The sequence below is a fragment of the Symphalangus syndactylus genome, chromosome 13, assembly GCF_028878055.3.
Source record: "Symphalangus syndactylus isolate Jambi chromosome 13, NHGRI_mSymSyn1-v2.1_pri, whole genome shotgun sequence".
Classification (NCBI taxonomy): Eukaryota; Metazoa; Chordata; class Mammalia; order Primates; family Hylobatidae; genus Symphalangus; species Symphalangus syndactylus.
Window position 1 is genome coordinate 95,481,310 of NC_072435.2, and position 14,868 is coordinate 95,496,177.

At 38.5% G+C, this 14,868-nt stretch overlaps 1 protein-coding gene across 7 annotated transcripts in view; it reads right to left on the minus strand.

Moving 5' to 3' along the window:
* The window catches only part of BLTP3B (bridge-like lipid transfer protein family member 3B), a 103,853-nt gene that overhangs the window by 23,035 nt on the left and 65,950 nt on the right, over nt 1-14,868 (minus strand). For 6 of the 7 annotated variants that reach the window (XM_055238624.2, XM_055238627.2, XM_055238623.2 and 3 more), the window contains one exon: nt 12,910-13,051. In XM_055238624.2, the coding sequence (XP_055094599.1) occupies nt 12,910-13,051 (142 nt within the window). Of the gene's footprint in view, nt 1-10,093; nt 10,369-12,909; nt 13,052-14,868 lie in introns of those variants that run through there. The other variant, XM_055238628.2, reaches the window with a different exon arrangement.

The following is a 14,868-nucleotide window of genomic DNA, read 5'->3' on the forward strand; positions in this document are numbered from 1 at the left end:
ACAAAATCAAAGTGATACATGTGAATGATAACAAACACATTTAGATAGACAAAAAAAATTTCCCATGCCTAACTGAAAAAATGTTTTAATATTTTAAAATATCTATAACATATAAATATATAAAACACATGAATATTTTGAATATATTAAATTAATCTAAAACTAACTGCATAAAACAGGAAGCACTGTTTCAATTTCTTTCCTAAGGTTGTATTTACCAAGAAGCAAACTTCTAAAAACATTACCTTCTTGATGAAGTATCACATCAAAGTGGTCCTCCATCACATATTTCTGTAGACTTTACAACCTGAATCTTAATCTATATCCTCTAAAATGAGAGAGCTAAGTTAACCAATTTCTTATGAAAGTGCTATGCTAGCAGGTTCTCCTGGAAAGGAGGGACCATGCATAAATTTATTCCCCACTTTTAATCAAGGCCTATACTAGTGCTTGGAGCAATGTAAAAACCAAGTATCTCCTGAATAATAAAATGAATTCACTCTTTTTCATAGCTCTCCCAAAATAAACTAATATTTACAATTAGAGGGTATATTACTTCCTGAAATATATTTTTCTACCATAAAAGGCATTTTGTTTTCAGAGCACCTTGAAGATCTTTTATTCTAAAAATTCAGACATATTTATTCCTACAAAAGCTAAAGTTACGCATATCTAGAGCATTTAGACTAAATTTAAGAAAAATAAATCAAAGGTGTGAGATACCAGTGGAGAGGGAACACTGTAACAATGTCCTGAATGTGGTTTATTTGCTTATTTATTTATTCATTCACTTTCCTTTAAGATTCACTGAATGTCAACTACACTGTCTGTCTTACCCTAAGCACAAAGAAAACAAAAAGAAATAGGGCATGGGCCTTTTTCCTTAAAAGTTCATAGTTTATTACATGAGACAGATACAGAGAAAAATTACAATTTAAGTCTATCAGAGACATGCAATTGTGAAGTGGAGGTGCTTGCCTTTTGGGAATAGAAATAAAGTGGGTGCTGCAGAGACTGCATCACACTCTGGAAGGAAAGGAAGGAGAGGGAATATCTCAATGTAGACTGATTGATGATGGTAGTCACAGAGTAGACTAGGGAGCAAATGCTGCCCAAGAGCTAGAGCACAGAAAGAACCCTGAGAGCAGATGTGGGACTGAAAAAGGAACCCAGGACACTAAGCAGTAGAAAGATCTATATGCAGGGCCAGCGCAGTGGCTCACGCCTGTAATCCCAGCACTTTGGGAGGCCAAGGTGGGTGGATCACGAGGTCAGGAGATCGAGACCATCCTGGCTAACATAGTGAAACCCCGTCTCTACTAAAAATGCAAAAAATTAGCCGGGCGTGGTGGCGGGTGCCTGTAGTCCCAGCTACTGGGGAGGCTGAGGCAGGAGAATTGTGTGAACCCAGGAGGCGAAGCTTGCAGTGAGCCGAGATCGCGCCACTGCACTCCAGCCTGGGCGACAGAGCAAGACGCCGTCTCAAAAAAAAAAAAAAAAAAAAGAAAGAAAGATCTATATGCAGTTTCCAACAGAAGTCTACTTATAAAATAGATTAGTATGTAGTTAATAATACTTAAAAGCAGCTTGTAGAAACTTTGAATATTCTGATATCACGAAGGGAAAGAAGCAGGGTGCAAATTAAGTATATAAAAGAAATACATGCATTAAAAACAAGACCAACAACGCTATACTTATTGCTACGGGTTGAATTGTGTCCCTCCAAAATTCATTTACTGAAATTCTATCCCCCTGTAGCTCAGAATTTATTTGGAGCTAAAGCCTTTAAACAGACAATTATGGTAAAATAAGTTCACTGGGTGGGTCCTAGTCCTTTATGACTCATATCCTTATAAGAGCAGAACAGGAGGGACACACACACACACACACAGAAGGAAGACCATGTGAAAACAAAGGGGGAAGATGACCATCTACAAGGAGAGCAGTCTCAGAAGAAATAATCCTGCTGAGGTCTTCATCTTGGACCTCTAGCCTCAGAACTGTGAGACAATAAATTTCTGTTGTTTAAGCCACCTAGTCTGTGGTATTTGTTATAGCAGCCCTAACAAATGAATATACTTACATTTGAGCAGATGTCTAAAACTGCAAGTGTACAAGCATTGTTTTGGCTTTTTCTTCTTTATTGGTAAAATACAATGTGTACGTTACTTTCACAATGGTAAAAGGAAAGTTAAGAGATTATAAAAGTTGGATCATTTAGTATTGTTCAAAACAGAGATAATGAAGAATGAAAATTATCTACACGAGGGTGCAACATACTATATTCTCTACTTTTGTTTATTTTTGAAAATTTCTCTAAGAAAACATTAAATTAAAAAACAGTTAAACATAATCTAGCAATTTCACTACCAGGTATCTACAGGGGTCAAGTTTAAAATACAAGGAAGGAACTTTGTAACTTTTTTCAGAAAAAAGAAGTACAGATTATAGAATGAGATTATAATTCCTTTGCTACATGCTAACAAAGCTTGTATAAATAAGCCTGGATGGCTGGGAGTGTTGGCTCATGTCTGTAATCCCAGCGCTTTCGGAGGCCAAATGTCTGTAATCCCAGCGCTTTCGGAGGCCAAAGCAGGAGGATAGCTTGAGCCCAGGAGTTTGAGACTAGCCCAGGCAACAGAGTGAGATCTTATATCTACAAAAAATTTAAAATTAGCTGGACATGATGGCTCATGCCTACAATCCTAGCTACTAGCGAGGCTAAGGTGGGAAGGTCACTTGAGTCCAGGAGTTTGATACAGCAGTGAGCCACGACTGTGCCACAGTACTCCAGCCCAGGCACAGAGTGAGACTGTGTCTCAAAAAAATTGAAAAGAATTAAAAAAAAAAAAAAAAACAGCTTAGAAGTCATAAATACTGGAAACTACTCTTAACTCTAAAGAAAAATTACTTGTTCAGGGACAAGGTGGCAGGCAGGAGGCAGGACTAGTTTGCAGCTCCGACTCGGATGGACATAGCAGTGTGTGGAGGCTCACATGGTGAATTTTTGCTCCAGAATCACTACAGGAATAAATCAGGAAAACTGAGAGGACCCATAGACCCTCTGAAGGAAGCAGATTGCTCCTGCAGGACCTGAGAGACAACCCAAATACTGTGCTGGTACTCACAGTTGAGCCACAGATGGTTCACATCACAGAACTCTGTGCAGACAACCCCCAGTACCAGCCCAGAGCCTGGTAGACTTGCTGGGTGGCTAGATCCAGAAGAGAGAGAACAATCACGACAGCTTGGCTCTCAGAATCCACACCCATAGGAAAAAAGGGAGAATACCGGCCAGGCACAGTGGCTCACGCCTGTAATCCCAGCACTTTGGGAGGTCAAGGTGGGTGGATAACCTGAGGTCGGGAGTTCAAGACCAGCCTGACCAACACAGAGAAACCCTGTCTCTACTAAAAATACAAAATTAGCCCAGTGTGGTGGCAGGCGCCTGTAATCCCAGCTACTCAGGAGGCTGAGGTGGGAGAATCACTTGAGCCCAGGAGACAAAGGTTGCAGTGAGCCTAGATTGTGCCATTATTGCACTCCAGCCTGGGCAACAAGAGTGAACTCCGTCTCAAAAAAAAAAAAAAAAAAGAAAGAAAGAAAGAAAAGAAAGAAAAAAGGGAGAATACCACTTCGAGGGAACATGCCATGGGACAAAAGAATCTGAACAACAGCCTTCAGTCCTAGACATTACCTCTGAGAGAGCCTACCCAAATGAGAAAGAACCAGAAAAACAACTCTGGTAATATGACAAGACAAGGTTCTTTAACACCTCCAAAAAAATCACAATAGCTCACCAGCAATGGACCCAAACCAAGAAGAAATCCCTGATTTACTTGAAAAAGAACTCAGGAGGTTAGTTATTAGGCTAATCAGGGAGGCACCAGAAAAAGGCAAAGCCCAATGTAAGGAAATCCAAAAAATGATACAAGAAGTGAAAGGCGAAATATTCAAGGAAATAGCATAAATAAAAACCAATCAAAACTTCAGGAACAGACACACTCATAGAAATGCGAAATGCTATAGAAAGTCTCAGGAATAGAATTGAACAAGTAGAAGAAACAAATTCAGAGCTCGAAGACAAGGTCTTTGAATTAACCCAATCTGACAAAGACAAAGAAAAAAAGAATAAGAAAACATGAACAAAGCCTCCAAGAAGTCTGGGATTATGTTAAACGACCAAATCTAAGAATAATTGGTGTTCCTAAGGAGGAACACTAATCTAAAAGTTTAGAAAACATATCTGGGGGAATAACTGAGGAAAACTTCCCTGACCTTGCTACAGACCTAGACATCCAAATACAAGAAGCACAAAGAACACCTGGGAAATTCATCACAAAAAGATGATTGCCGAGGCTCACTGTCATCAGATTATCTAAAGTTAAGACGAAGGAAAGAATCTTAAGAGCTGTGGGACAGAAGCACCAGGTAACCTATAAAGGAAAATCTATCAGATTAATAGCAGGTTTCTCAGCAGAAACCCTAGAAGCTAGAAGGGATTCCGGCCCTATCTTCAGCTTCCTCAAACAAAACAATTATCAGCCAAGAATTCTCTGTCTAGTGAAACTAAGCTTCACATATCAAGTAAAGATACACTGTTTTTCCGAAAAACAAATGCTGAGAGAATTCACCACTATCAAGCCACCACTACGAGAACTGCTAAAACAAGCTCGAAATCTTGAAACAAATCCTGGAAACACAACAGAACCTCTTTAAAGCGTAAATTTCAGAGGATCTATAAAACAAAAATACAATTAAAAAAAAAAAAAGGTATGCAGGCAACAAATAGCATGATGAATGGAATGGTACCTCATGTCCCAATACTAACATTGAATGTAAGTGGCCTAAATGCTCCACTTAAAAGATACAGAACTGCAGGATAAGAATTCACCTGTTGTGGGAAGTCAGGGACCCTGAATGGAGGGACCGGCTGGAGCCACAGCAGAGGAACATAAATTGTGAAGATTTCATGGACATTTATCACTTCCCTAATAATTTTCTTATAATTTCTTATGTCTGTCTTACTTTAATCTCTTAATCCTGTTATCTTTGTAAACTGAGGATGTATGTCACCTCAGGTCCACTGTGATGAATGTGTTAACTATACAAATTGATTGTAAAACATGTGTTTGAACAATATGAAATCAGTGCACCTTGAAAAAAAAAAAACAGAATAACAGAGATTTCCAGGGAACAAGGGAAGACAACCATAAGGTCTGTCTGCAGGGTCAGGAAGAACAGAGCCACATTTTTCTTCTTTCAGAGAGCCTATAAACGGACGTGCCAGTAGGGAAGATATCGCTAAATTCTTTTCCTAGCAAAGAATATTAATAATTAAGACCCTGGGAAAGGAATTGCATTCCTGGGGGGAGGTCTATAAATGGCTGCTCTGGGAGTGTCTGTCTTATGCGGTTGAGATAAGGACGGAAATATGCCCTGGTCTCCTGCAGTCCCCTCAGGCTTATTAGGGATGGGAAAAGACCACTAGATCAGACCAGTACTCTGCTCTTGAACCCTGTTTTCTGTTGTTTAAGATGTTTATCAAGACAATACATGCACAGCTGAACACAGACCCTTATCAGGAGTTTTTTATTTTGCCCTTTGCCTTGTGATCTTTATTGGCCTCAAAAGCATGTGATCTTTGTTCTCCTTTTTGCCCTTTGAAGCATGTGATCTTTGTGACCTACTCCCTGTTTGTACACCCCCTCCCCTTTTGAAGTCCTTAATAAAAACCTGCTGGTTTTGTGGCTCAGGTGGGCATCATGGTCCTACCACTATGTGATGTCACCCCTGGCGGCCCAGCTGTAAAATTCCTCTCTTTGTACTCTTTCTCTTTATTTCTCAGATCAGCCAACACTTAGGGAAAACAGAAAGAACCTACATTGAAATATTGGGGGTGGGTTCCCTCAGTATTCACCAACCATCTGCTGCCTTCAAGAGACTCACCTAACAAATAAAGACTCACACAAACTTAAGGTAAAGGGGTGGAAAAGACATTTCATGCAAATGGACATTAAAAGCAAGCAGGAGTAGCTATTCTTATATCAGACAAATCTTAAAGGAATAACAGTTAAAAAAGACAAAGAGGGACATTATACAATGATAAAAGGCCTTGTCCAACAGTAAACTATCACAATCCGAAACATACATGCACCTAACACTGGAGTTCCCAAATTTATAAAACAATTACTAATAGGCCTAAGAAATTAGATAGATAGCAACACAATAATAGTGGGGGATTTCAATACTCAACTGACAGCACTAGACAGGTCATCAAGACAGAAAGTCAACAAAGAAACAATGGATTTAAACTATTCTCCGGCCAGGCGTGGTGGCTCATGCCTATAATCCCAGCACTTTGGGAGGCCGAGGCAGGCAGATCACAAGGTCAGGAGATTGAGACCATTCTGGCTAACATGGTGAAACCCTGTCTCTACTAAAAAAAAAAAAAAAACAAAACATTAGCCGGGCATGGTGGCGGGCACCTGTAGTCCCAGCTACTCTGGAGACAGAGGCAGGAGAATGGCATGAACCTGGGAGACAGAGCTTGCAGTGAGCCGAGATCACACCACTGCACTCCAGTCTAGGTGACAGAGCAAGACTCCATCTCAAAAAAAAAAAAAAAAAAAAAAAAAACTATACTCTGGAACAAATGGAGTTAACAGATATTTACAGAACATTCCATCCAACAACTGCATAATATACATTCTATTCAACAGAGCATGGAACTTTCTCCAAGAGACAGACCATATGATAGGCCACAAAAAGAGCCTCAATAAATTTAAGAAAGTTGAAATTATATCAAGCACTCTCTCAGATCACAATGGAATAAAACTGGAAATCTACTTCAAAGGAACTTTCAAAACCATGCAAATACCTGGAAATTAAATAACCTGCTCCTGAATGATCACTGGGTCAAAAATGAAATCAAGATGGAAATTAAAAAATTCTTCGAACTGAACAACAATAGTGACACAACCTATCAAAACCTTTGGGACACAGAAAAGGTGGTGCTGAAAGGAAAGTTTATAGTTTTAAATGCCTACATCAAAAAGTCTGAAACAGCACAAATAGACTACCTAAGGTCACACCTCAAGGAACTAGAGAAACAAGAACAAACCAAACCCAAACACAGCAGAAGAAAGGCAATGACCAATATCAGAGCAGAACTAAATGAAATTGAAACAAACAAAAACAATACAAAAGACAAATTAAACAAAAAGCTGGTTCTTTGAAAAGATAAATAAAATTGACAGACCACTGGCAAGATTAACCAAGAAGAGAGAAAATCCAAATAAGCTCAGTAAGAAACAAAATGGGAGATACTACAACTGACACCACAGAAATACAAAAGGTCATTCAAGGCAACTATGAACGCCTTTATGCGCATATACTAAAAAACCTAGAACAGATGGAAGAATTCCTGGAAAAATACAACCCTCCTAGCTTAAATCAGGAAGTATTAGATAGTCTGAACAGACCAATAACAAGCAGCCAAACTGAAATGATAATTTAAAAATTACCAACAAAAAAAAGTCTGGGATGAGCTAAAAAAAAAAAAAATACTTAGGAATATACCTAACCAAGGAGGTGAAAGACCTCTACAAGGAAAACTGCAAAACACTGCATTAATGTTAGTTACAAAACACTGCTGAAAGAAGTCACAGATGACACAAACAAATGGAAACACATCCCATGCTCATCGATGGGTGGAATCAATATTGGGAAAATGGCCATACTGCCAAAAGCAATCTACAAATTCAATGCAATTCCCACCAAAATACCACCATTATTCTTCACAGAACTAGAAAAAAAAATTCAAAATTTCATATGGAAGCAAAAAAGAGTCCGCATGGCCAAAGCAAGACTAAGCAAAAAGAACAAAACTGGAGGCATCATATTACCTGATTTCAAACTATACTATAAGGCCATACTCACCAGAACAGCATGGTACCGTATAAAAATAGGCACATAGACCAATGGAACAGAATAGAGAATCCAGAAGTAAACCCAAATACTTACAGCTAACTGATCTTCAACAAGGCAAACAAAAACATAAAGTGGGGAAAGGACACACTTTTCAACAAATGGTGCTGGGATAATTGGCTAGCCATATGTGGGAGAATGAAACTGGCTCTTCTTCTCTCACTTTATACAAAAATCAACTGAAGATGGATTAAGGACTTAAATCTAAGCCCCGAAACTATAAAGATTCTAGAAGATAACATTGTAAACACTCCTCTACACACTGGTTTACACAAGGATTTCATGACCAAGAACCTAAAGGGAAATGTAATAAAAGTAAAGATACATTGCTGAGACTCAATTAAACAGCTTTGCACAGCAAAAGCAACAGTTAGCAGAGTAAACAGACAACCCATAAAGTGGGAAAAACTCTTCACAATCTATATACATCTGACAAAGAACTAATATCCAGAAGCTACAATGAACTCAAATCAACAAGAAAAAACAAACAATCCCACCAAAAAGGGATTGATGGCTGAGCCAATGAGTAGGAAGTTCTCAAAAGAACATATGCAAATGGCCAGCAAACATAGAAAAAAATGCTCAACATCACTAATGATCAGGGAAATGTGAATCAAAACCACAATGCGATACCACCATTCTCACTGCAAGAAAGGCCATAATAAAAAAATAGTACATGTTGGCATTGATGCGGTGAACAGAGAATACTTCTACACTGCTGGTGGGAATATAAACTAGTACAACCACTATGGAAAACAGTGTGGAGATTCCTTAAAGAGCTAAAAGTAGGCAGAGCATGGTGGCTCACGCCTGTCATCCCAGCACTTTAGGAGGCTGAGGCGGGCAGATCACAAGGTCAGGAGTTCAAGATCAGCCTGGCCAACATGTTAAAATTTTGTAAAAATACAAAAATTAGCTACGTGCAGTGGTGCTACTCAGGAGGCTGAGGGAAGAGAATCACTTGAACCCAGGAAGTGGAGGTTACAGTGAGCCCAGATTGTGCCGCTGCACTCCAGCCTGGATGACAGAGTAAGACTCCATCTCAAAAAAAAAAAGGCACTAAAAGTAGAACTACCATTTGATCCAGCAATCCCACTACTTGGTGTCTACCCAGAGGAAAAGAAGTCATTATATGAAAAAGATACTTGCACACACGTTTATAGCAGCAAAATTCGCAATTACAAAACGTGGAACCAACCCAAAGGCCCAGCAATCAATGAAAGGATAAAGAAACTGTGGTGGGTGGGGGCTCTGTGTGTGTGTGTGCATGTATATACATATATATATGTGTGTGTGTATATATATATGTATATACATGTGTGTGTGTGTATATATGATGGAATACTACTCAGCCATAAAAAGGAATGAATTAATGGCATTTGCAGCAACCTCCAGCAATCAGTGAGCAGATAAAGAAACTGTGGTATGTGTGTGTGTGTGTGTGTGTATCTTCTACACCAGCCTGGTGTAGCCTGGCCAACATGGTGTGTGTGTGTGTGTGTGTGTGTGTGTGTATACATACACCTATATATATGTATATATATACACATATATATGTATGGGTATATATATACATATATGATGTATATATATCTATATATGATGCGTATATATATATACACATCTATATATGATGCGTATATATATACACATCATATATGATGTGTGTGTGTGTGTATATATATACACATATATATATATATATATACATCTATATATGATGGAATACTACTCAGCCATAAAAAGGAATGAATGGCATTTGCAGCAACCTGGATGAGACTGGAGACTATTATTCTAAGTGAAGTAACTCAGGAATGAAAAACCAAACGTTGTATGTTCTTCCTCATAACTGGGAACTAAGCTATGAGGATGCAAAAGCATAAGAATGATACAATGGACTTTGAGGACTCAGGGGGAAAAGGGTGGGAAGGGGGTGAGGGATAAAAGACTACAAACAGGGTACAGTGTATACTGCTCTGGTGATGGGTGCAGCAAAATCTCACAAATCACCACTAAACAACTTACTCATGTAACAAAACACCACCTGTTCCCCAATAACCTATGGAAATAAAAAAATTTTTTTAATAAAAAATAAAATAGAATAAAATTTTAAAAAATTATTTGTTCAATGATATATTTTATTTAAGAAAAACAATTTTGGGGGCATGGCTGGAATATTATGATTATGCAATAACAGACAATGGCCGTGGTGAATACAGGGGCAAAGAGGAGCAGTGTAATACAGTGGGGAAAAAACAATGAATTTAGATTTACAAGACAATGCTTGAGTTTCAACTGTGCCATTTTACTCCCTATAAGATGCGGAGCAGATGTCTTCCTTCACCTATCTTGAGTTTTCTCATCTGCTTAGGAAGGCAGCTGAGAGAAACAAATGAGAAACACACACAGATAAACAAAACAAAACAAAAAACCACAAAAGATTGTTGAAACATGAAGATAGGATTAGATGCCAGAAGGTTTTTTATTTTTAATTAATTAATTTTTTTTTTTTTTTTGAGACGGAGTTTCGCTCTTGTTGCCTAGGCTGGACTGCAATGGCGTGATCCCAGCTCACTGCAACCTCCGCCTCCCAGGTTCAAGCGATTTTCCTGCCTCAGCCTCCTAAGTAGCTGAGATTACAGGCATGTGCCACCACGCATGGCTAATTTGGCATTTTTAGTAGATGGAGTTTTACCATGTTGGTTAAGCTGGTCTTGAACTCCTGACTTCAGGTGATCCACCCACCTCAGCCTCCTAAAGTGCTGGGATTACAGGCATGAGCTACTGTGCCTGGCCAATGCCAGAATTTTAACCCAAACTAGGAATAAAGCAATAAAATAGATAGACAGCCTTGTAATTCCCAGGATGCCATCTTTTAATTTAGCAACGAAGGCAAAATCTATGGTATAAGGATCAGAAGTTCCTTTTGAAACTAAAAACATATATTAATAGGGTGGGTGCAGTGGCTCATGCCTGTAATCCCAGTACTTTGGGAAGCCAAGGAGGTCAGATCACTTGAGGCCTAGAGCTCAAGACCAACTTGGCCAACAAGGAGAAAAGAAACCTTGCCTCTACTAAAAAAAAAATTACAAAAATCAGCCAGATGTGGTGGTGCATGCCTGTAGTCCCAGCTACTCAGAAGAATCGCTTGAACCTGGTAGGTGGAGGTTGCAGTGAGCTGAGATCGCACCACTGCACGCCAGCCTGGGCAACAGAGCAAGAATCTGTCTCAGAAAAAAAAACAACATATATTAATAAATCAATATTAAACAAATGGGCAAGAAGGTCTAAGTATGCTGGAGTTCTACTTTTAAAGAAAGGACATAAAACTTGTTATGCCTCTGATAATAAAACCTATTTCATCTAAATATTTTCAACTATGATTTTCACCTAACATGATGAAAAAGGTATCACATAAAAGAGGGCAACATTTAGTTTAAGAATTCCGAGATGGGCCAGGTGCAGTGGCTCACACCTATAACCCCAGCACTTCAGGAGGCTGAGGTGGGCAGACCACTTGAGGCCAGGAGTTAGAGATCAGCCTGGCCAACATGACGAAACCCCTATCTCTACCAAAAACACAAAAATTAGCCAGGAGTGTTGGCACACACATGTAGTCCAAGCTACTCAGAAGCCTGGGGCACAAGAATTGTTTGGGCCCAGGAGGCAGAGGTTCCAGTGAGCTAAGATCACGCCACTGCACTCCAGCCTGGGCGACAGAGCAAGACTCCGTCTCCAAAAAAAAAAAAAAGAAAAAAAAGGAATTCCTAGATGAACTGAGACAACAGCAGAGAGTTTTAATATTCAAAGAATACAAATGTACAATCATTTTAATGTTAGGAAGCTAAAGAGTTTTAATATTCGAAGAATACAAATGTACAATCATTTTAATGTTAGAAAGCCAAAGAAGCTTCTAAAAATAAAAATTCATGTAATTCAATATTTCTGAAAATTGTAAATGCCAAAAGTTGCCCAAAGTATACATTTAGGCATTTTAAAACAGTCAAAAAAATTCTCTACAGCTAAAAGGACAACTTCTGTTACTTTTTCAATAATATATAAATGAAGTTATATAACTGACATATAAATGGAGTTTTACTAAGGGGAAACAAATGACTTTATTCTACAAATAACCTAACTGTCATTGATTCTTTAATCTAACAAGCAGCTATTAAGCACAAAGTAAGTTGAATATCTGGAATAAAATGAATCATAAATACCAGATGCACTGGACATGGTGGCTCATGCCTATAATCCCAGCACTCTAGGAGTCTAAGGTGGGCAGATCACTTGAGGTCAGGAGTTCAAGACCAGCCTGGCCAACATGGTGAAACCCTGTCTCTAGTAAAAACACAGAAAAATTAGCTGGGCCTGGTGGTGCATGCCTGTAATCCCAGCTACTCAGGAGGCTGAGGCACGAGAATCGCTTGAACCCGGGAGGCCAAGGCTGCAGTGAGCCGAGATCGTGCCACTGCACTCCAGCCTGGGCGACAGAGCAAGACTCTGCCTTGAAAAAAAAAACAAAAAAACAAAAAAACCTCATGATTCCTGCCATCAAGGATTCTACAAGCTAGGGAGGGAAAAGGATACATGAACAAATAACAACAACGTCTAAAATTGTTAGACTAGACTTATGTACTATACACAATAAGACTAAAGAACAACAGGGGCTAGGCACAGTGGCTCATGCCTGCAATCCCAACACTTTGGAAGGCCAAGGCAGGAGTATGGCTTGAGCCTAGGAGTTTGAGACCAGCCTGGGCAATACAGTGAGATGCTATCTCTCAAAAAAGTAGTAATACAATAAATAAGGAACAATATAGTTTTATTTATTTTTCATATTTATAAAACTCAAAAATATTAACAAGAAAAAAATACCTTCTCAAATAATGGACAAATAGTAATAAAAAACTCTCTTACTTGGAAAATCCTTTCCATCTGGATAGTAATATTCTGTGAATTCTATATAGACAGCTGACATTTCTTGTGGAAGATATAGGGATTTTTTATTGCAGCAAATCATGCTTTTGGGGGAAGAACGACACTGTTCCGCTGTAGAGACCTGAAAAGATAAATAAGTTTACTGAAATCATACTGAATAAAAACCTTTCCAAATAATTTATGCAACCCAGACAGTACTTTTAAAACTACCTACAAAACTTTGCTAATGGTTAATTTCCAGTGTAAACTTTATATTTAACTTCACATGGAATTATTTTTAAACACCCATCGACTATTCGGAAAACTCTATAATCTTTTTGGATCCCTTATCAATCACAAAATCAACATTGTACAATATTCCTTACAAACTTATTATAGTGAGCCTTAAAAACAACAGATAGAAAAATAATGATAATGATATTCTATCAGATAATATAGGTAAGTAAATGGCAGTCAGGACATAGATCCAAGTCCTCAAATCCAGAATGCTTCCCTGCACGCTGTTTAAAATAATCTTTATCATAATTTCTCCATTACCATGAAAAATAATAGAGGTATATACAGTTTCAGCTTGAGATAATAAAAATTCTGGAGACGAATAATGGTACTAGTTACACAACAATGTGAATGTGCTTAACGCCAATTATTATATAATATATAGATATAGACATAGGTTTTTTTCTTTTTTTTTTTTTGGTAGAGATGGGGTTTCGCCACATTGGCCAGGCTGGTCTCAAACTCCTGACCTCAAGCAATCCACCCACCTCAGCCTTCCAAAGTGTTGGGATTACAGGCATGAGTCACTGCACCTAGCTGATATTATTAGGTTGGTGCAAAAGTAATTGCAGTTTTGCCATTACTTTCAATGGCAAAAACCTAAATGTGTGTGTGTGTGTGTGTGTGTATATATATAATTATTATTGTAAATTCATTCATACCTTACCACAATAAAAAATTAATTTAAAAATAATAGCTATAAACACTCTGTCAAATAGTTTGATCGCTCGAATTCATTTTCCAAAGACTATGTTTTATACACAAATCAATAAATGTGTCACCACAAACAGAACTAAAAACAAAAACCATATGATTATCTCAATAGGCAAAGAAAATGCAACATCCCTTCACAATAACCCTCAACAAACTATGAATCAAAGAAACATACCTCAAAACAGTAAGAGTAATCTATGACAAACTCACAACTAATATCATTCTGAAAGGGCAAAAGCTGAAAGCATTTCCCTTAAGGAATGGAACAAGACAAGGATGCCCCCTCTCACGACTCCTATTCAAAATAGTACTGGAAGTTCTAGCTAGAGCAGTCAGGCAAGAGAAAGAACGGGCATCCAAATAGGAAAAGAAGTCAAATTATTTCTCTTTGCTGACAATATGATTCTATACCTAGAAAATGCTAAACTCCACGAAAAGACTCCCATGACTGATAAGCAACTTCAATAAAGTTTCAGGATACAAAATCAATGTAAACAACCAGCAGTATTTTTATATACCAGTAACATTCAAGCTGAAAGCCAAACAACAACAACAACAACAACAACAACAAAAATCCTAGGAATACATCTAACCAAAAGGTAAAAGATCTCTACAAGAACTGGGCCAGGCATGATGGCTCACACCTGTAATCCCAGCACTGTGAGAGGCTGAGGCAGGCAGATCACTTGAGGCCAGGAGTTCGAGACCAGTGTGGCCAACATGGCAAAACCCCATCACTACCAAAAATACAAAAATCAGCTAGGAATGGTGGCACACGCCTGTAATCCCAGTTGCTCGGGAGGCTGAGGCATAAAAATCACTTGAACTTGGGAGACGGAGGTTGTAGTGAGCTGAGATCGCACCACTGTATTCCAGCCTGGGCAATAGAACAAGACCCTGTTTCAAACAAAAAACAAAAAAAAGTCCACACTGCTGAAAACAATCTAC